Source organism: Triturus cristatus, chromosome 4_1 (genome assembly GCF_964204655.1).
Source record: "Triturus cristatus chromosome 4_1, aTriCri1.1, whole genome shotgun sequence".
In the NCBI taxonomy this organism is placed as follows: Eukaryota; Metazoa; Chordata; class Amphibia; order Caudata; family Salamandridae; genus Triturus; species Triturus cristatus.
This window is the reverse complement of record NC_140585.1, coordinates 914,826,320-914,848,019: the sequence shown is the minus strand read 5'-3', so window position 1 is coordinate 914,848,019 and position 21,700 is coordinate 914,826,320. Positions and strand designations below refer to the sequence as shown.

At 42.7% G+C, this 21,700-nt stretch overlaps 1 protein-coding gene across 1 annotated transcript in view; it reads right to left on the bottom strand.

Annotated features, from left to right (window-relative positions):
* KCP (kielin cysteine rich BMP regulator) overlaps window positions 1-21,700 on the bottom strand; it is a 496,613-nt gene that overhangs the window by 54,300 nt on the left and 420,613 nt on the right. The window contains exon 53 of the mRNA XM_085653703.1: window positions 11,699-11,841. Within this exon, the coding sequence (XP_085509829.1) occupies window positions 11,699-11,841 (143 nt within the window). The remainder of the gene's footprint in view (window positions 1-11,698; window positions 11,842-21,700) is intronic.

Here is a 21,700-nt window from a genome sequence, read left to right as displayed (position 1 = left end):
AAGATGAGCTCCCCAGCCGGTGAGCGATGCGTCTGTTGTTAGCACTATCTGTGGAACTGGGTCGAGGAACGGCCGCCCTTTGGAAAGGTTTTGTGTGTTCCACCACTGCAGAGCGATGGGTGCGATGTCTACCAACACCAGATCTGTTATCTGTCCTTGAGCCTGGTTCCACTGACGTGCCAAACACTTCTGTAAGGGACACATTTGGAGTCTTGCATAAGGGACAATGAGAATGCAAGAGGCCATCATCCCGATTAACTGCATGAACACTCACGCTGGTAGTGAGTGTTGAGGCTGAAATCTTACTATTAGAGCTTGTATGGTGCTTATCCTGACTGGGTTGGGGTATGCTAGAGCTTTTGAAGTGTTTATTGTAACCCCTAGGTACTGTTGTAGGATGGACGATTGGCGATGGGATTTGGTGAGGTTTACAGTGAATCCCAAGTTATGAAGCAGTTGGATTGTTTTGTGTGTGTTGCACACAGCTGCTGTGTGACTTGGCTTTTATGAGCCAGTCGTCCAGATAAGGGAAGACATGAATGTGCTGTCTTCTCAAGTGGGCCGCAACTACTGCGAGGCATTTGGTGAAGACTCTGGGTGCTGTAGTCACCCCAAATGGGAGGACCTTGAATTGGTAGTGTTGACTATCTATCACAAACCTGAGATATTTTCTGTGAGCGGGGTGAATGGGAATATGAAAGTAGGCGTCCTTTAAATTAAGAGTGGAGAGAAAGTCGCTTTGTTGAAGAAGTGGGAGCACCTGTTGGAGTGTGACCATGTGGAAGTGATCCGACTAAATGTAGAGGTTTAACGGTCTGATGTCCAATATGGGCCTGAGAGATACGTCCTTTTTTGGAATTAGGAAATAGAGGAAGTAAACCCCGCGCCTTTGTTGAGACAAGGGGATTGGTTCTATTGCATGCTTTTGTAATAGAGAGCGAACCTCTTGTTTGAGAAGTGTTAGATGTTCCGAGGACATTGGACGTTGTCTGGGAGGAATGATTGGGAGGGGTAGAGGTGAGTTCCAGGCAGTAACCATACTGGATAATTTGTCTTACCCACTTGTCTGTTGTGATTGAATTCCGGACAGGTAAGAACTGTGAGAGACGTCCCCCGACAGGAGTGGGATGATCGGGGGGAAGTGCAGAGAGGTCACTGTTTGGTGGTAGGGGAGGTTCAGTTATTGTTGCCGCGACCTCTTCCCTTACCATTGTTGCCTCTGTAGCCTTCGCAAAAGTATCCTTTGGAGGACGTTTGCGTGGGGCTTTTATAGGACGAAGAGGGATGTTCTGAGCCAAATGGTTTTGGAGCCAGCTCTATAGAAGGAGCGGTGAAAAGAGCCTCTAGGGGATGGGAACTGTAAGGACCATGGACTTAGCAGTTTCCGTATCTTTTTTCATTTTATCTAAAGATGTGCCAACTGAGGGACCGAAAAGATGTTCTTGATTAAAGGGCTGATTTAGGATAGCAGATTGCACCTCCTGTTTCAATCCAGAGACCTGGAGCCAAGCGTGCCTGCGCAACAAAACGCTAGTGTTAATGGCGCGGGATGTGGTATCAGCAGTGTTTGTAATTAATTTCCCCTCTTGGGTAAGGTTGTTAGCCTTTTGTTTGTACTGGTCAGGAAGGTGTTGCATGAGCTTTTCAAGCTCGTCATAGTGAGCCCTGTCATATCAGGCCAATAAAGCTTGGGCATTGGCAATCCGCCAATGATTTGCAGCTTGTGACGTAATATGTTACGTTTACCAGATGCGTCTATTAATTTTGACTCCTTATCAGGAGGGGGCGTGTCACCTCTACTCTGTGAGTTTGCCTTCTTGCTTGCATTAGACACCACAAGAGAATACAAAGGGATTTGACTTTTAATGTAAATTGCGTCATTGGGAGCTGCCTTAAACTTTTTATCTATCCTGGTGTTGAGAATTCTGGCTCTGACAGGGTCCTTCAAAACTTCTGGGGCATGTTTGAGCATGCCTTTTAACATTGGCAGGGTGTGCGTGAACTTTTTCGAGGGTGCAAAGGTTTCAAGTAAAATGTCTTCCTCTAAGGGATCAGAATGTAATTGCACCCCGTGGTATTGGGCAGCCCTAATGATTAGTTGGGCGAACCCAATATTGTCATCTGGTGGTGATGGCCTAGATGGATAGAGGTCCGGGTCATTGTGTGGGTCGGGATCTGTGTTGTAGTCATCTCAAGGGTCTACGTCATGTGGGATGGTATGGGCATCATCATCCCCATGTGGATCTATATTCCCTCCCCTGTCAGTATGATCATCCTCAGTATCTGGTGTGTGAGGTGAAAAAGTATGTTGTGGGGAGTGTGGTGGAGAAATTAGAAGATTTGTATCAACTGGGGGAGGAGAAGGAGATGGGGAGGTGTTATTAACTCATCTCCTTTCGTTTCAAGGGTATTTCAGATTCCTCTGAAGGGTCCAGTTTCCTCTTTTTTTGCGGCTTGGTGACGACTTTGCCAGTCTCTGGGTCAATAAAAATAGTTTTTTGTTTTGGATCCGAAAAATCAGGTCAAATGTATTTTTTCGGTGCCGAAGATTTTGGGTCAGAATGTTCTTTGGACCGAGTTTCCGAGGCTTTCTGTGAGGTTTTGTACTCCTTAGGTTTTGTTATAGGAGTGTGTGAGTCCGAGACTTTTTTCGGCTCTGATGATTTTTTCAGTTCCGAATGTTTCTCCTTGGTATGTTTCGACTCTGAGGGCTTCGACATCGAGGCTGTCTGCAGTGCCGACGAAGAAGGGCATGGCACATCATTGGTCTTGTGCTTCAGTGCCGAAGGTGACTTTCGGCACCGGAATGGGGTTGGCTCGAGCCCGAGCCGGAAGGCTTCTCTTTAGGTTTCATAGCCGGGCCTGAGGGCGGGGCGTCTGAGATATGTTGCCGGTGTCGACCTTAGCCCGAGGGTGAGGATGTTACCGGAGCCTTAGGTTTGTTTTTTGAGAGAGGGGTTTCGGTACTCAAGGACCACTGAGCTGGGGTGAATTTCTCCTCTTCAACATCGGAGTAGTCGGCCTTGGAGACGGAGATGTCTTCTTCATCATCATCTTGTTGCTCCGGCTGGACATTGGGATCTACTCCGAAAATGTCCAGAATCGAGCTGCTTCCGCGAGACATTTTGTGACGTCGAGCTCGACGATCACGGATGGTTTTCTTCGACCTGAAAGATGAGCAGGCCTCGCAGTTCTTGTCTTCGTGCTCCGGGAAAAGGCAGAGGCTACAAACCTCGAGCATGTCTGTGTGTGGGAACTTAGCACCACACCCGGGGCATTTTTTTAAAGGAGTCCTTTCCATTGACTGCAGGCGTGGTCGGCGCAGATAGGCCCAACAGTGCGCATCAAAGATCGAGGTCGAGGAATTTTTAGAGAGAAAGGAAGGTGCACCAAGAAAAAAGTCTGTTATCTCCAAGTGTATCCAAAACGTCTCTTTATTGTAGTCAGTCGTAAAAATTGGACATGAGCCAACGCGTTTCGTTCCACTGAGGGAACTTCATCAGGGCTCACTTGACAGTTTGTAGAGGAATAATGGGTCCACGTTCAAAAAAGTTTTGAATCATCGCTCGGGATACTCTGTCGGTTATCAATAGACGTATCTTAGCAAGGATACTGGATGATATATTCCTTTCCCTTATTGTAGGGTGGTTTCTGGAAAGGACGCTACTTGAAAAATAGACATTCTTTCGTGATTTAGACGTCAGGAATCTGGACCAATTTTATTTATTCTCATTAAAAATTCTTTGTGATTTTGAACGTGGATTCAAATCTGGTTGCCAGTAAAGCTTAACTGCGGCAAGCTCTGGAAGGGATTGAACAGGACTCTGAATGCTCATAAAGTTTGGGGTTGATGTGCTGAACCTTGGTCAGCCGCAGTTGGTAGTGCTTTTTTCGAGGTCGAGGAGTTTGTTTTAAAGATGCATGTCGAAAGGGAAACGCGATCAAGACAATACTGTCGAGTATTGAGGAATTGCGCATCGAAGGGGGGTTTGAAACCGACACCGACCTGGAGCGCAGCAAATCACATCAGAACCCGATGGCGGAAAAAACCATGTAGAGATGGAGTCGATGCCCATGCGCACTATCGTCCTAAGTAGGAGCGACCTACCTCATGACTTCAAAAGACTTCTTCCAAGCCAAAAACAAAGTGCAAACATCTGAGCCCAACACCAGATGGCGATCTATGCACAAGTATACGATCTACAGCTCATATGCCTCAAACACGTTATCACTCAGGGTTGTCAAATCATTCAGTTTAATGTTTCGCAATTTTCTTTGCCAATGTTTTTTTTTTTTGGTTGCATTTTATTAGTACTTACAGATTCTGTGACGAGGAAGGTGATGCAGTGGTGGTCCGTCCCGTCACAAGGGACAATAGAATCAAGTTGCATGGAATTGGGTTTACCAATGATTAGATCTAAAGTGGCTTGCTTGATGTGTGTAGAGCTGTCACATATTTGGGTGAGATTGAAGTCCATAAGGAAAGTTGTGAGGCTATTTACAGAAGGGTCATTCATGTCATTCCAGTGGAGGTTAAAATCTCCAAGGAAGATCTAAGTGCCATGATGATCTGCTTTAGTTGAGATACTTTCCATACTCTGTTAGATGAAGGAAAGGTTGTCTCACAGGGTATGGTAAAGCAAGTAGAGTTTGCAGACTTGTTGTTACAAGCAACCTCAATGCATACGTATTCACATGATGGGAGAACAGCGGAATGAACTTGTTTGACTACAAGATTGTTACAGTAGGCGATACATCCCCCTTGCCCACTAGATCTGTCTAACCTAATAATGTCATAGCTAGGAGGGACTAGTAGGTCAAGGGTAGGAGCAGAGGAATCATTTAGCCAGATTTTGGTCACCATTAAGAGATCCGTATCATTGTTGAGGAGGAGGGCAGCGATATCTGCTGCATATCTTACTGCAGCTCTGCATTTGAGAAGCATGCATTTAAACTTCAAACTGGTATCGGCTTGAGTTGCATGTGAGGTGGTGACTAGAGTGAGGATTTTCTTGTTTTAAGGCTCTGGGATTAGCTCTGGGTTCTCCGTGCGGGTCACCTTGAATTACCTCGATTTGACACTTATTGTGTGTATTGTTGGCATACGTTGGGTCATAAGAGCGTAGGAGCAAGAGAATATCCTTGTCAGTTGGTGGATCATTTAGTCTAATGGATCAAGTGGGGTCATTGGGGAAGGGTGAGGTTTTTGCATTTGGAGTGAGGGGAGATCAGGGTTGGTGAAAGCATTGTGAATGGGTGACGTGATGGAGGCTTGGTGCAGTAGTTAGTGGGATAGGCGTTATTTTAATTGTTTGTTTTCTGAGAATTGCTTAGTTGCCCGTTTTTCACCAGTTCAGAGGTGAGAAGTAAAATTCTTTGCACATCTGCCTTGAGTTGTTGAATGGCTAGGGTTATCTTGTCCAGAATTGGAAGGTCATTATCCGGCTATGTCAACAATAGTGTGGTTATAGGTCAAGGGTGTAGAAGGGGTGAATATGTGACTATCGAAGGTGTGGACCTCAGTGCTGGGTACTCTGGGAGAACAGTGAGCATGAAGACTAGTTTGGCGAATGATGGAGAGGGGCTCAGACCTACCAGGTGATGATGAGAACTTGATGTTGAGTATGCGAATATCACTCGAGGGGTGAGGAAAGAAGAGAGAAGGGTCGAAACAGACGTCATGGCTGAGAAAGGACGTTGCGTGAGGGTCAAGGGGATTGCCCGAGGAACAGGAACAACTTTGGGAGGGGGTGGATTTATGTGCTAGTCACCGAGTTTTTGATGGTGGGGAAAAAAATCTCCGAACTTTTTGAGGTTGTGTACAGAGGATTGGATAAGGATAATTCCATCATTGTATAGGGAGATAGTTGCTCAAAATTTGTAAATAGGTGAGGGGGCAACCGTGATTCTTAGAACATGGTGAGATTTTTGGGATGTGGTGATAATGAGCAACTAATATAGTGTGTTCCTCCATTGAGCATGTCTTTTTGTATAGAAGATAAGATCACTAATTATATCTCCTATTTTTATTCAGAAGAAAGGATCAGAGATAAAGGTTTCTGGGTGGGATTTGAGGAGTCTGTGTTTAGAGTTTTTAGATGAGTTGTTTGACAAATTGGGAGGATATGTGATTTAGGATTCATGGTGAACTAGATGTAGCTGGAGGAAGGTGTAAATATAAAGTGTCACTGCTAAGTTAATAATGAGTGAAATGTCCTCTGGATTCCATGTCACTTGCACAATGGAGCGCAAGGCAATAGTTCAGGGTAGCACCAAATGTTGTATATAGACACACACACACAGATATTATATATATATATATATATATCAAAGCTCCAAGGTTCCCACCTGTGGAGACGCACTCTGACATCCACTGCAGCAACCTTCATGAGGTAGAAGCCGGATCGGTGGGTGGATCCAGTTTACAGGATGCCTGTCGATTCACGCCTGACGCGTTTCGTGCTCATTGCACTCTTCAGAGGCGCGACAGTCATTTTGGCATAGAGGCCACACCTCCCACTTAAAAATATGAGCCCTCCAATGGGTGACTTGAATGAGTCCGCGTTGGTTTGTGGGTCTTGTAGTGTGTGCCTCAGTTGTGTGCCGCTGTCTGAGATGTTTCAAGCCCACCAATGGGCCTCCACTCGCACATCCGACTTGTCAATCCTCCATGGATGCCTCCACATTGAGACTCCGTGATTCGGAGCTCCGTGGCCCCAAATTTCCGGGTGGTGCATCTCCCGCGCTGGGAGGCCACGTAAAAATCAAAGCTCCAAGGTTCCCACCTGTGGAGACGCACTCTGACATCCACTGCAGCAACCTTCATGAGGTAAAAGCCGGATCGGCGGGTGAATCCAGTTTACAGCATGCCTGTCGATTCACGCCTGACACGTTTCGTGCTCATTGCACTCTTCAGAGGCGCGACAGTCATTTTGGCATAGAGGCCACATCTCCCACTTAAAAATATGAGCCCTCCAATGGGCGACTTGAATGAGTCTGCGTTGGTTTGTGGGTCTTGTAGTGTGTGCCTCAGTTGTGTGCCGCTGTCTGAGACGTTTCAAGCCCACCAATGGGCCTCCACTCACACATCCGGCTTGTCAATCCTCCATGGATGCCTCCACATATATATATATATATACATATAGGGGCAGATTTACAAGCCCCTTGCGCCACTTTTGCATCACTTTTCCCATGTTAAAAGTGACGCAAAAGTGGTGCAATGGGCTTGTAAATCTGCCCCATAATGTTTATATATATATATATATTTATATAAACACACACATACATATAGATAGATATATATTTATTCTTCAATTCTCTCACTGTGCCGACATCAACATTCTCACCCAGCGGCTCGGAGAAAGGAAAGACTGTACAGTAGTCCGTTAGTCCATTGTTTATTTTCATTTCTTGATTTTCCCCGAAGTGCAGAACATGATCGATGCGTTTTAGCAAAGCCTTCAACCGGGGCATAGAGTTTTAACATCAAATAGTTCTTTAAAGTGCAGTCATGGAAGTAGTCTCTTATTCCTTTCTTACAACACCTAGAATGCCTAAGACTGCTAAAAACATCTTTTCTAGGTTGCCCTTTTCTTCTCCATTGCTCTATTGACCAGGTCATAACACCATTTGTTGATATGCAAAAAACTATGAAAAACCTCATATGTATTAATTGTAAATTACTAAGGAAGGTGACAAAAAGTACATGAGTAAACAATATCCATATAAAAATATTAATGCAAAGTACAATTCGTATTTTTTAAATCTCTTTCAACAGTATTCTGTTACAAACAAGTAAAAAATGTTGTTGTTCCCCAGCGTATTTTTGTTAATCCATATCAACTTTAATATCAATGTAAAGTACACTGCATTTAATTTGGCTCTGGTGAATAATCCACCTTCTCCAAATATCTCAAAGTAATGGAGATTTCTAATGGGAACTTAGCAATTTGACAGATATTCACAGGGCAGACAAATCTCATTTCCTTATCCTACTGGATCCAATCTTATTAATTTCATCATACACCAGTTAGCTCCTCTATGTCCTAAAATCATGTGCTAAATAAACCATTCTATTACTTGACAGCTGTAGCCTTCTATCGAAGCACATAGTTTATTTACCTGACCTTTACACAGCATCACGTCTGTCTCAATAGATGTTCATTGACTCATAATATGCAACAGACATTGATAAAGTGCTAGTTCAGTACCTGTTTATAACAACCTTATTTATTATTATTCAAGCTCATCATAAGGTAAAGTGCAAGTGCTAGAGTCTCTCCTACCCACTTAGACAATCACTCCATGTATTTTGCTCACAACAAAATTGCATGATGTTTATATTTGAGTTTTGTAAAGCGCATGGCTGCCCAAGGGCTTCCTTGCGCTGGTGAGTACTGAACTGGGTAACAGTGCCTAGTAAGGGTTAATGAGGGAACAACCAGGTCTTGAGTTTTTTTCTAAAAGTGAGTTCATCTTGCAGTGATCTTAAACTGCGTGGGAGACCATTCGATAGCTTTGGCACTAAGTGTGCGAATGATCTTCTTTCCCATCTTGTCCTTTTGATTCTAGTCGTACTGAGTAGATGCAGTTGAGAGGATCTTATGGGTCTGTCTGGGACATAGGAGGATACCAGATCTCTAAGCTTCGCTGGACCTTTATTCTTTATGGCCCTATGTGCAATGCAAAGGGATTTGAACTTAATCCTTGCCTCAGTTGGCAGCCAGTGGAGCTATTTAAAGGATTCTCTTACTGGAACGTAGCTTGGAACCTTTAACAAGAGCCTTGCTGCCGCATTTTGCACCACCTGAAGTCTCTTTATTACATATTTAGGTGAGCCCACATAAAGAGAGTTACCATAGTCCAAACTGAATCACAGTTTTTCTTAAATGCTCCGCGATCAGTGCTAATATCTTCCTGATCATTCTGAGTAGCCCGAAGCAGATTCTGGACAAATTGTTTGATTGATAATCCATTGCAAGGGCTCTATCCAGCCACATTCCCAGATTGTTTTATAGGGGATTGGGGATCAGGGGGGTTGCCCATGCAATTTGGCCAGCAATCCAGTGGTCTGGGTATAGCAATGTTTCCTAGTATCATTAGTTCCGTCTTGTCGCCGTTCAGTTTCAAACAGCAGTTCATCATCCAATAGGCCACTCTTTCCAAACAAGGTACCAATTGTAGGTTTCCAGGATTAGACCCATTTGTCAGAGCAATATTCAACTGGGTATCGTCTGCATAAGAGACAGCCAAGATGCCAAACTGCTGCACTATGGTAGCCAACTGTCGAACATAAACGTTAAACGGAGTAGGGCTGAGCGATGATCCCTGTTGCACTCCACATATTGATGTCAAACTGTCGGAGAAACAGGCCTTCTCCATGATTTGATGGGATCCATTTTAAAGAGGTGAGCCAATCCAGGGCTCTATCCTGAATTCCTACTTTCCGGAGCCTATCTTTCAGGATGGTATGGTCAACAGTATCGAACGCCGCACTTAGGTCGAGGAGTAGAATATCGGAGGATCCTCCATATTCTAGTAGAGCTTTAAGCTCCTCCGTAACCACCATAAGTGCCGCTTCAGTGATATAATGTGTACCGAAGCCCATCTGGGTCGAATGGAGAATGTCATTATCCTCCAAAAAACTAGCTAATGTTTATCCAGAAGTTTACCCACAAAAGGAAGTAATGTTATGGGTCAGAGGTTGGCAAGTAGTACTGGTTCTAAATGGGGTTTCTTCAGTAGTGGTCTAATTACTGCATGTTTCCAGATTCTTGGGAACAAATCCCAAGTCTAGGGAGCGATTGAGTAGCTCCACTAGCGAGGGAAGAATGACATCTATTACTTTGGATAGGATATATGGAGGTGTATGGTCTAGTGGGGATCCTGTTTGGTTACTCTTATCAGGTTACAGATAGTTTATTTGTTCATATTGGGGACTTGAGATAAAATTGCAGTTGAGGATAATTCCCTGACATCAATTTTCTCACCAGGAACTGTTTCTGCCTTCCCCTGAAATTGTCAAAAAACAAAGAGGGAGTGTTTTTTGATATATGACCCTAGGGGACTGGGAGTTGTGTCCCGATGAATAACCCTTACTCTCTCTGTGTTTAAACGTCCCCCTGAAATTGGTCATAAATACCTAGCACTTTTTATGAAAGAAAGATGCAATTTTATTACATCTTTCTTTTGTGGCTTGTAGGGGAATAATACTTTCCTGAGTGGTGGTTAGTGCTTTAACCACCTTAAATAATTCCTTAGGGGAGTTTAAGGCCTGCAAAAAGTTTTCCATATAAAATTTAGCTTGAGCTTTCTTTATTTCATTGTGATTAAGACTTTATATTTTATTTTGAGAGTGTTTTGATAAAGGTGCTGAATGGAATAAAGTGCAAATGCAATTAAACATTAGTTTCAATATTCATCATGTCTAACAATTATCAACAACATACAATAAATCAACCATACATGACCATGCTAATCATATCTGTTACCTATAATCATGTGGCATAAAGAAGATCATAATAGAGAAAAGCACAAAAATGATAGGCTTCTTTTCTGTATATATCTATCGCATATCTCATTGTTTATACTTATTGCTGTCAATCATAAAAATATATACAATACTCTGAAAAACTTCACTGAGGTAGCATCTTCAAATATTATGATATGCATAGTCAGGCAGCTAAAATACAAATGCTCACAACCTATTATTATTATATTCGCTTCACCAGATGTTGATTCAATACTACTTGTGATTATGTGGTGTAAAGCACACGAGAGAATATAAATAATTCTTACATATCTCAAAATTCATTAATCCAACAGCACATCTGAGATTAAAAGCAGAATTAATTTCCATCATTGATTCATTCACTTCCTCTTATGTGAACATGCAGCTTTGCATCCAAGTTATTTCCCCAAGGTGTTTCTGTGCCAATGAGTATGGTTAATTTTGATTCTGCTCTTTTCAATTTCAACTCACGGTTTCTCCCGATAGGGCTTTTTGGGAATGTGTTGAACGCCGAAACACTCAAAGTCGCTCAAGGTTTTCCCAAAAGTGCTTGGCAACAACATATGAAGAGTCTCAATTTCTTATTGCACATATGTGTGCTTCAGAATCCTTATTTTTGCTTTATTTTTAGTACTGCTCACATAAATCTTCTGCATATACACACAAGAGCATATACCACAAATTTGGTTTCACACATAATATGCAGCTTGATCCTAAATAAAATTAATTTATTGGCCCCATAGTCACAAGCTATGCAATTGGCACATTTCCAAAATCCTGTTTGTTCGATATGTATATATGTAGAGAACAATGAGAGAGCTAGGGAAAAGGGAGAGGTACGTCCGTATCCCCTGGATGTAGATAAGTTTTGTCAATGGTGGACGGGCCCAATGTAGTGTGGTACGATCACTGTGAGGCAGTGTTTGGGAACCTCACAGTGATCGATATGTATATATGCCACTGGGCATTCCTAATATGGCAACCAGCTTTATTGACTTTGCTGTTTTAGTGTTTTAACCAGCAACACAACATCAACAGATAAGCATGGGGTAGTTCAATCACAAATACTGAATTATACATTGCTTCATTTAAAGGGCACAGGAAGGATACACAAAAAACGGACATGTGCAGTCAATAGCCAGGTCTTTTAGTTATACAAAAATAATGAGCTGTCCAATGACAACTTACCGAAGCACAAGAGACCTGCGGACAGCGTTCACTCTGACAGTGCACCTCCCCGGAGACGCAGGTACATGTGGTGCACTCGTCCACCTCCCAGTGCTCGTTTGACTGGTACATCTGGCCCCGGTATGAGCAGGAGATTTTTGGATCTGCAATAAAGTGATAGATGTGAGAAAAGACTTTACTTGAGACGATTAAGTAATCATTCTGTGACTCCCACCACATCGCTCAACCACCCAGAGGTGGTACAGTTTTATCTTGCTTCTGCATAAAAAGTGGCATTTAGCAAGCTTGTATTACGAATCCCAGGCAGTGATGTTCTGTAGTCACTGCTTTATAGTGATGTCCTCAAAAAAATGATGTGATCTAGAGGTAAATTTGGTGAATTCCTGAAAGGCTGGTACCACTGAAGGTGTGGCAGGTATAAGGCAGAGTCAGTCACAACTTATGCTTGCGGATCTGCCTAGCATGTGACCTGACGGGCTTTGCGAGACAACCACCTGTCTGGATATCTCCTATTTTTCATTGCCTTGTGCGTTGCTGTGCACCCCATGTCTTTAATTCTTTTTGGACACTTGTATATTATAGCCTGTAATGCATTCAGTCTCTCACTCTCAAATGGGGCCTGCCTGCATGGCATTCATGCAAACTCCTCCAATGGACTTATGAAAAAACAAAAAACTACCTCCAATTACAATGACATCCTATCACACTTTCCTGCGTGGCATTTAACATTGGGTTAAGAAGTTTGAAGAGACATCTTCTTATTAATGGGAAATGAGTTCACACTACTTAATATGGAAAGCATTTAGATTGAAACTGGTTCTTCAAAAAACATTTAGGGCCAGATGAGCAAATAATTGGTTAATAAATATTTGTCGCAAATTGTGGCCAGGATTTTTTTGTGACCACTAATGAATTTTAGGAACAGACTTATGTAGCAATAGGTCAATTCATAAAATTCTGAATCGTGGAGGGTTGCACCTGAACTATCTCATGAATTTTCTTGAAGGGGGAAAAAGAAACAAGAGTAGCGGAGCCTTCAGAAACATGACAGCCAGTTAACATGTTAGAGGGCAGCTCTGCTGAATTCTACCCAATTACTCTGGAAAATATTGGTACATTTTCAGATCCTATGGAACAGATAATGTGTATAGCATTGAAGGGAAAATCATTTGAGATCAAATGCATCTCTTTTACAATTCAGTCCGTTATCTGTTGTGCTACTGAGGAAAGGCAGGGGGCGTTTACATAGATGAGCTGCATCAGTTGGGAGCTAAGGTGCAGATGAGTTTCCCAGCAATTTTGAGAGTAATGTGGCAGAGCAAAATGTACAATTCTTGAAACAAGTGTGATTTGGACATTTTGAAAGTAAAAGTAAAAGAAGGAGGTAATGAACAAACTGAAGAGAGTGATACTTTCCTGTATATGTTTACATAGACCCTAATCTTTAACGTATCCTCATTTTTCTAACTTGGGGGAATGGTCTGCATGGACTCGACTGGCACCAGAAGTAAGTACCAACAATCAATAAGGAGGGTTGCATAGGGAAAGTAGATGCCGGGGGAAGCATGTGTGGAGAAAATATTCCTCTTTCACTGGCTGTAAAAGAAGACATGATAGAATTTGTTTAAATGACTGCGTCAGATGATGGCAATTATTTGCAGCCACCATTCTTAACATGGAATGTTTTTGACATGGTCACCCCCACTTTTTGCCTAGTAATTAATGCAATTTTGACAGAAGTGCACTGGGTTCCTGCTATCCAGGTCCCCAGTGCCAGATCTCTTTCCCTAAAACTGTACAATTGTTTCCCCAATAGGTAATACCGTTAGAACCCCTGTTAGTCTCCAGTAAATGGTACACCTGGTACCTGTGGCAGGGAAGCTAATGAAGTTCTCTAAGGGCTGCAGCAGGTGTTGTGTTACCCTAAGAGATCCCTCAGCACCAAACATGCAAACTGCCATTACAAGCTGCGTGCCATGGTGCAGAAAAAAGTGAAGATACAACATGGCACACCTCCAGGAGATAGACGTGTGTCTGGTCTCCCACAGAGGTCAGGAACAATGCCTGCTCTGGCAGGGGGTGTTACACCTCCTCCAAACAGGAGGGATAGCAAGGACGGAGGCTTCAAAGCCATGCCGCCTTTTGATATGCGACCCTGGCAACCATCAGACCTGGGAGATGCCACCTCTGCCCTGAGGCCCATTTGGCACCAGGATAGGCAGGAAAGTAGTATGTGAAGTAAGCGTGGAGCACACCCAGGACAGTCACACCACTAAGGTGAGCTGCTTGATGTGCCCTAGTCTAGCAAAATTCCGCCATCATGGTGATTACAGAATTCAGGAAACAGGGACAGGGTTATGCCCACTTCCCACAGGAAGTGGTCAAATAGGGGGTATAGTGACCCCAAGGGTAGGTAGCCCATTGGTTACTACAATCCACTCCCCTAATAATTTAGTATTTAGAGGCTCCCTGAACCCAGAACTTTAGATTCCACTGACTACAAAGAAGAAGAGGACACTGATGAGCCGAAACAGCAAGAACTGAACAATGCTGTAGACTTTTGGTGCCAAACCCTGCCTGTGGCACAGAGACTCAACAATTGCAAAGACCCGACTCGTCCGGCAGCTGTGCATGCTTCACAAGCCCCATATGGTTGCCAGCACTTCTCCTAGCAGCCAGCATCTCCCTTGGAGAAGAGGAGCAACTCCCCAGCAGAATGCAGGCACCGACCACAACGTCTGGTGTAAAGAAGCTGCTGTCCACCGGGTCCACCGAGCAGTCCTCACCCAGGAGAAGGTCAGCACATTCAAGGAGGTCAGATCCATCTTTCTACCAAGCCTGAAGATGCCAGGACCTCCACGAGCCCTGCTGCACCAATACTTGGGGTACCGGATCCTTGCTATGACCAACGCTTATTGAAAGTCCAGTCTGGACTCCAATGACATCACCGATGACCAGCCACCAAGGGACATTAGCACCACAGACCCTGCACCAAAAGTGGCCTAGCTGTTCTATTTTTGTCCCCTTTGCTGGTCCCGACTGACAGCAGTAAGCGCCTTGATGCACAAGAGCCAGCTGACCACAAACTCTCTGGACCTTTGCCACCCGGCCTGGGCCTAAAGAAACCGAACGCTCCCCATGCTCCCAGGTCCCTCATGACTCAAATCTCCCATTGGGAGCTTTCAGATGTGTCCCCAAGTACCCCCTTGCAGCATTTCCAGGTGCCCCCCCTCCTTTCTACCACATTTTGTGAAAGGCTACCAAACCATCCAGGCCCTCTGCACCCAGATTCACCAGGGCAGATACGACTGATCTACTGGTGGAACTTTGGTACTTGTCCCTCTACCACCTCACAACCTTGCAAGTATATGTATGCAGTAAATGTTCTTTCTCCTCTAAGAAAGCATTACGCTAAAAACTCACTGTTGGTTAAATGTGCTAAAACTGTAAAAGGTCTATTACGAAAAAGTACTTACCTAGTAACGAAGTTCTTGGGTTCAAAATATATATAAATATACCTGTTATTTTTCCAAATTGGTGTGGTCCTTTTTAAGTGTTTGCATCATTTATTGGCCTTGTGTGTGCAACAAATGTCTAACACTCCTCTCTGATAAGCTTAAGGCTGCTCGACCACACTACCCTAGACAGAACATCATGGGATTGCTAGAGCAAGCCCCTGTTTACTCATAAGGGATACCTGGACTCTTTACACAGCTTGCCTCTTTTTAGTATACTATATAAAGTGCCAGCTTCCTACACTGAGGATTAAGGGAAAACAAACAATGGTATCAGAATATCTAGCAAGATGTAAAGCACATATTACATTACATATTAGATTACAATACAGGGAACACGCGTATCCAGTAATGAAATTAAGCCATTATTTAGTGCAAAAACGTGTGTAAATCTGGCAGTGTATTTAGCTCAAGCCTAGCTGTACCAAAGGAGTCGATATAGTGCTGAGATAAAATCCAAGAGAGAAATTATTCAATAAAAAGCGACGATTCAGGTTAATGGGCTCTAGCTAAATCTAAGTTAATCAATAAGAGTGTCTGTTGAGGTCACCATGGACCAAATATAGACAACTGTAGCTTCTTGTATTTTCTAATTATTAAGTTGTTAGAATTTCAGGAGCCATTAGTTATTGGGGGTGACTGTACCATGTTACTTGGCAACAAATTAGACGGATCTGTTAGTCGGCCTACAGTCTATACCATTAAAGTGAGAAAGTGTGTACTTAACATAATACCGAATCTAGATATATGCAATGTGTACAGGAAATCTATATGGAGGACAAAAGAAAAGAAGCTACATATATTACTCAAAAAACTATGGGCATTATTCAAGACTAGAACTCTTTTTAATATACAGATCTCTCTTGAACTGTGTAGTTGGAATCAAACACTTGCCAATTCATAACTCCAATCATGCAGCAGTGACCCTAGAATTGAAAATGTCCACCTATCAGAAATGCCCCAGATGGACAATGGATGGCAAATCATGAAGGAGATAAAGTATAATCCAAGAGATGTTTTTTATTTTATCGTCAGCACTTCCTCCCTAGAGATACTCTGTAATACACATGAAGCATATTTTCACAGGATAATTATATAATTACAAAAATATCTAGCCGGAAAACCAGAACAGAAAGTTTGGAGTTCCAACAACTAGAAACCAAATTGACAGATATAGAAAAACAATTGCAATAGCACGGCCTACCCCACAGTGTACAAGTTAAAGAATGACCTCTGCAGAACCCAATTTGGAGTAAAAATAGAGGATAATTTCCTGAAAAGAAGAGAGGCAAGTAGGATTCGTCATTTTGAACACAGGAGTGCTTTCTGGGCATGGAAAATCGTAGCTGATTTGAATAATATAAAGGAAGTGTTAAATACTCATTATGGCCTTCTTAAAAAAGAAACAAAGGAAATTAAAAAATATTTTTGGATCTTTTATAGGGATTGCCATTAAGTTGTCACTAAACCCAAAATTGATGAGTAAATGGTTGTGGGACAGGCAATTATATGAACTATATGAGGTGTGACACAGGGTGGTGGGCACAATATTCTGAAAACCCCCTTCCGAGGGAATGCCCCTGTGGACACTGAAACCATTTGTTGCCTTGCGAAAGGAGATGTGCAGTGCCAGATGGCAAGAGGGAGGCTGTGAATGGGCATAGACTTGTCTCTAAAGAACAGATTTATTTATTTTACGCGGGAGCAAGAGCAGTTTGACTTTGATCCATGGCAGGTTCGGCAATATGCTTGAATAGAGCACACAGCCCAGAGAAACTGGACATGTTTTCCAGACAAACCTCAGGCACATTCCGCAATGAGACAAATTCTAGAGTTGTCAGGATGCAGACAATTAATGAAACACCTATATGTAGCCTTGGTGACAGATAAGGGGGGTACGGTAAAGCGTGCAAAGGACTAGTGGAGTGCAAACTGCACAGAAGAACCAACGAGGTCTGAAAGGAAGAAGGCCTGCAAACAATTTAAGACAGTGTCCCCCAATGCCCAAATTAAATTGATACAATTTCACCGCTTGCACCAAACTTATATAACACCATGCAAATTGTCCAAGATTGATCCCACTAAGCAGGTTGCGTGTGGAAAATGGGGGTTGCTCACCACTGATCTTTTGCATATGACATGGGCTTGCCCGTGGTTGATGGGGTACTGGGAGGGGGTAATGAGAGTGCTGATAAAAATGGTGGTGGGGTGGGAGTAGGAAGACTCTATTAAACTGTACATGTTTGCGGTGCCGTCACATCGGAAACACTTCAAAATGCAGTCTGAAAGAAGGCATTAGGTCTGGTGCTACTGTGGAGACAGATAGCAATACATTGTGTGGAGCCCAGAGCCCTGGACATAAAGACTTGGCAGGCGGTTCTAGTAGAATGGGCAATAGCCGATGAGCGACATATAAAGCTAACCCGAGGGGATGAAGTTGCTGTGAAGGATTTGATCTCCTGGGGAGATTTGATCAAATAAATTATGGACCCACCCAGTACAAGACCACATTGACTGGAAATGCCTGACCTTTGTTATGATGACTAGGCGTGACAGAATAGTTGGGGGGGAGCAGGGGGACTGGCAAGCTGCAGAAGGTAAAAGTCAGAGTAATGCTTTGCATGTGGGATGGGGAATGGTTGCTCCTGGGAATACGGTTACTGACTTTTGTATGTTCGAAAACAGCAATAAAAACAATTTACAAAAAAAAAAAAAGTTGCACTATATGCAGTTGACCTAATGATTCATATTTATTTATTTATTTATGTATTTATTTGAAGGTTTTATATAGCACGAACAAGACCCTTGCGGGTATCAGAGCGCTTTACATGTCATATGTTGGAAACAAGTATAAGCATAGAAAAATACAATTGTAGGTGATTCAGAGATAGGGTGCTCCATAATGCAAACTAGTAATTAAATACACTGCTCTCTAATATCTACTAGTGATTAACGTACAGTAGTAGGTAAGTAGTTCACGTGAATTTCGCCATGAGAATCGCTTTCACTTCTTTTTTGAAGGAAGCCGTGGAAGGGTTCAGTCTTGTTTCTGTAGGCAAAGCATTCCAGATCCTGGGAGCCGTTCCGGTGAAGGACCGGTTGTATGTTTTTTTCTTGGCAAAACGTTGTGGCTTCAGCAGAAGATTCTTGGAATGTCTGGAGGCTCTATTACCAGCCGAGAGTTCCAATATCTGTGATAGATAGCTCAGGGAATTGTAGTGTAGTGCCTTGTGCGTCATGCATGCAATTTTCAGCTGAATTCTAGCTTCAAACGGTAGCCAGTTGAGGGCTCTAAGAGATGTGAGAGGTTCTCTTTGAGCCTGTGATGAGTCTCGCAGCTGAGTTGATTGCAGCTCTTAGCGGGCTGTCGTCGCCCTGGGGAGGCCGACTAGGGTTACAGCCCCATATTCCACTCTTGGGATTACTAGGGCTTGAACTGCTTGTTTGAAGTCATTAGCTGGCAGGAAGGGTTTCAGTTGTCGCAGGGTGTTCATGTGGAAATGTGCTCCTTTTGTAGAGGCGCTGATATGCTTCTGCATCTTTAGGTTTCTGTCCAGTGTCACACCTAGCGATTTCGCTGATTCCACAATGAGAGGTTGCCCTTTGAGTGCAGTTAGGTACTTCATCCATTCCAGGATGGTGGATGATTTGTTAGGGGGGGTGGTGGGGGAGGGTGGGCATTTAGGAGAAACTCAGTTTTGAGAGCATTTAGTTTCAAATGGTTTTCAGCCAACCATGTTTGAGTTTCTTGTAGCGTTGTGTTGAGGGACTTGATGTCCTCAAGTGAATGGATCTTGATGCAGAGTTGGGTGTCGTCTGCATACATATGGAAATGGATCCCTGAGAGACTGAGAAGTTCGGTCAGTGGTTCCATGAAAAGGTTAAAAAGCGTGGGAGAAAGGGAAGAGCCTTGTGGTACTCCTAACGTGACTGGCACGGGGTTGGACAAGGATTGATTGACCTTGAATCTTTGAGATCTATTTTGGAGGAAAGTGGTAAACCAGGTGAGCACAGATCCAGATATTCCCATTCTGTGTTTCAGAAGTTCTAACAAATTGTTGTGTTTGACGGTGTCAAATGCCGATGGCAGATCAAGTAAGATTAATAAACAGGCTTCGTTTTGGTCCAGGATTTTTAGAGCGTCGTCAATTATGTGTGTCATGGCTGATTCAGTACTGTGACCAGCACGGAAGCCTGATTGGTATTGGTTAAGCAGGTTGAATTGATCGATGTTTTTGCTAAGCTGGGTGTGAACACATTTCTCCAAGAGCTTGGCTAGAGAGGGTATATTGGATATCGGGCGATAGTTATTTAAGTCCGCTGGGTCGGCCGTGGGTTTCTTTAGGATAGGGGACACCTGCCCTGTTTTCAAGATTTCTGGGATGGCTCCTTGAAGGAGGGAGGTATTTATAATCTTGGTCCAGAGAGGTAGTAACAGTAGAATGAAGTCTTTACTTCGGACTTAATAAAAAACTGGGACTCATTTTTCAAGAGATACTGTACTTCATCTGTATGAAAAACTTTGAGTATGAATTTGCTGCCCTAGAATACTTAAAATAAGCTCAGCTAAAAGTACTGAATGGGGCAGTGTGGCTCTGGTATGAAATCAGGACACCTCCGAAGGTACAATATTACGACAACTTGGCACCGATCCAGGACTCACCAGGAACACTGGAGTTCCTAAAAGGCTACTTGACTGCGTTTCTGATAAAAGTGGGAAGCTGCTTCCCTGGGAATGTTTGAAGAAAAATATAGAAAGGTCACTATCCAGATTGGGCTGTCTACAACTTGCATCATGGAGAATGCAACAAAAGTGGAAATTGTCAAGCCCATCAAAGATGGAGTATGAATCACCAAGAAGAAAAAAACTTAAATGTGGTAGTGGGGCTATGTGAAGCAGCTGATATGTCTACACTGGAGCTCGACAATTTACGGTAAGTATCTTTGAGTACATTACATGCCACAATGAAGGCCAACTAATTTTAAAGATATAATGTTTTCACTTTCCATAGAACATACAGAACCCCACAGAAGATAGCCAAGATGTCAAAGCAAATAGAAAGAAGATGTAAAAAAAATGTGATTTACATCAGATGGATGACATGGATACGTTTATGAGTCGCCCGACTTTAAATAACTACTGGAATGGTATAATTAACAATAGTTCTACATTTTTTCAGCATGAGATCTAGGTAAACCTTGCTCTCATAATATCTGGAATTTTAGATGTAGATGATTTTGTAAATCAAAGCAGAAATTATGAGAGGTTTTTGTTGTACCCTATGATTTTGGCTAGATATGAGATATGTAAGAAATGTACCTCTGCAATGCCTCACACACACAAGGACTGTTTAACAATGATAAACTATTTACCAGTGCTGGACAAGAAATGTTCAAGCAATGCGAAAACACCATTTTGGTCACATTTAGAATCCTGGTCCTGTCAAAGAATGGTACAATGATTACACCAGATTGAATTCTATAGTATCACAGTGGTAGTTCAAATGAGTGATGCTCTTGGCGGTGCCTTATAGAAAATAATGGTCGTGTATGGTATCAGAGGTAATCATTTCTTCCGGGAGTCATTAGTGTGGGGTTCACATCGACCGTGATATGAGAAGCAATTATTATTAGGTAGATCACAGATTGCAACCCTCTACAATTTGAGGCCACCACAGGGATGGTGACCTTCTGACCACCATGTCTGTGATCTCTTTTACACAGAGCAAACGTTTTTTTTTTACATGCAGCCCATTTTCCTTGGAGGAACAGGGCTGCATTTAAAAATAAATACTTTTTTTGTTTTTGTTTATTGGAGTGTTGGCAGAGGTCCTGTGGATACTGCCTGTTATTTGCCCCATTTTTTTTAAAATTCACAAAGGGGCTGGAGTTCTAAGTCCCCTTTCCTTTGGCAAATGGATTACACCCTTCTGTGAAATCTCTGTAACTTTTAAATGTTTTGAGACTGGATTTTGGTTGCAAAAAAATAATACAAAGCAAAGCGATTTGGTATTAGAAAGGAAAACCTACTTTATGCCCCTACCAAATAAGGAATCAGTATTCATTGGCAATTCCCTTTTAGAAATCAGAAAAACCTTTCTAGTTTCTAAAATGGGATTAGTAGATCTGCAAAAGCATTTTTACATTTTCAAATGATGAATCAGAGTGTTTTTGACTATAAAAATGCTTAGTATATCCGGCTTTCAGTTCAAAATAAAGTTTGGAAGTTTGAGATTCAGACTTTGACCACTGCGGCAGTCCACCCTTACCACAAATTGGTTGTGGTGGCAAAACTGTCTAGAAACTGAGTTAAAATAGTAATTCGGAATGATAGAGTAACCAAAAGAAAAGGGAATCATTATAGCAGGCCAGGGCTGGAAAAAAATGCAGTTTTAAAATCTTGTATTTATATTTCTCTCTTAATATTTTCAACATGAATGTAAAATATAGACAATTAACAATTTCGAAATAATGATTATTACTATAT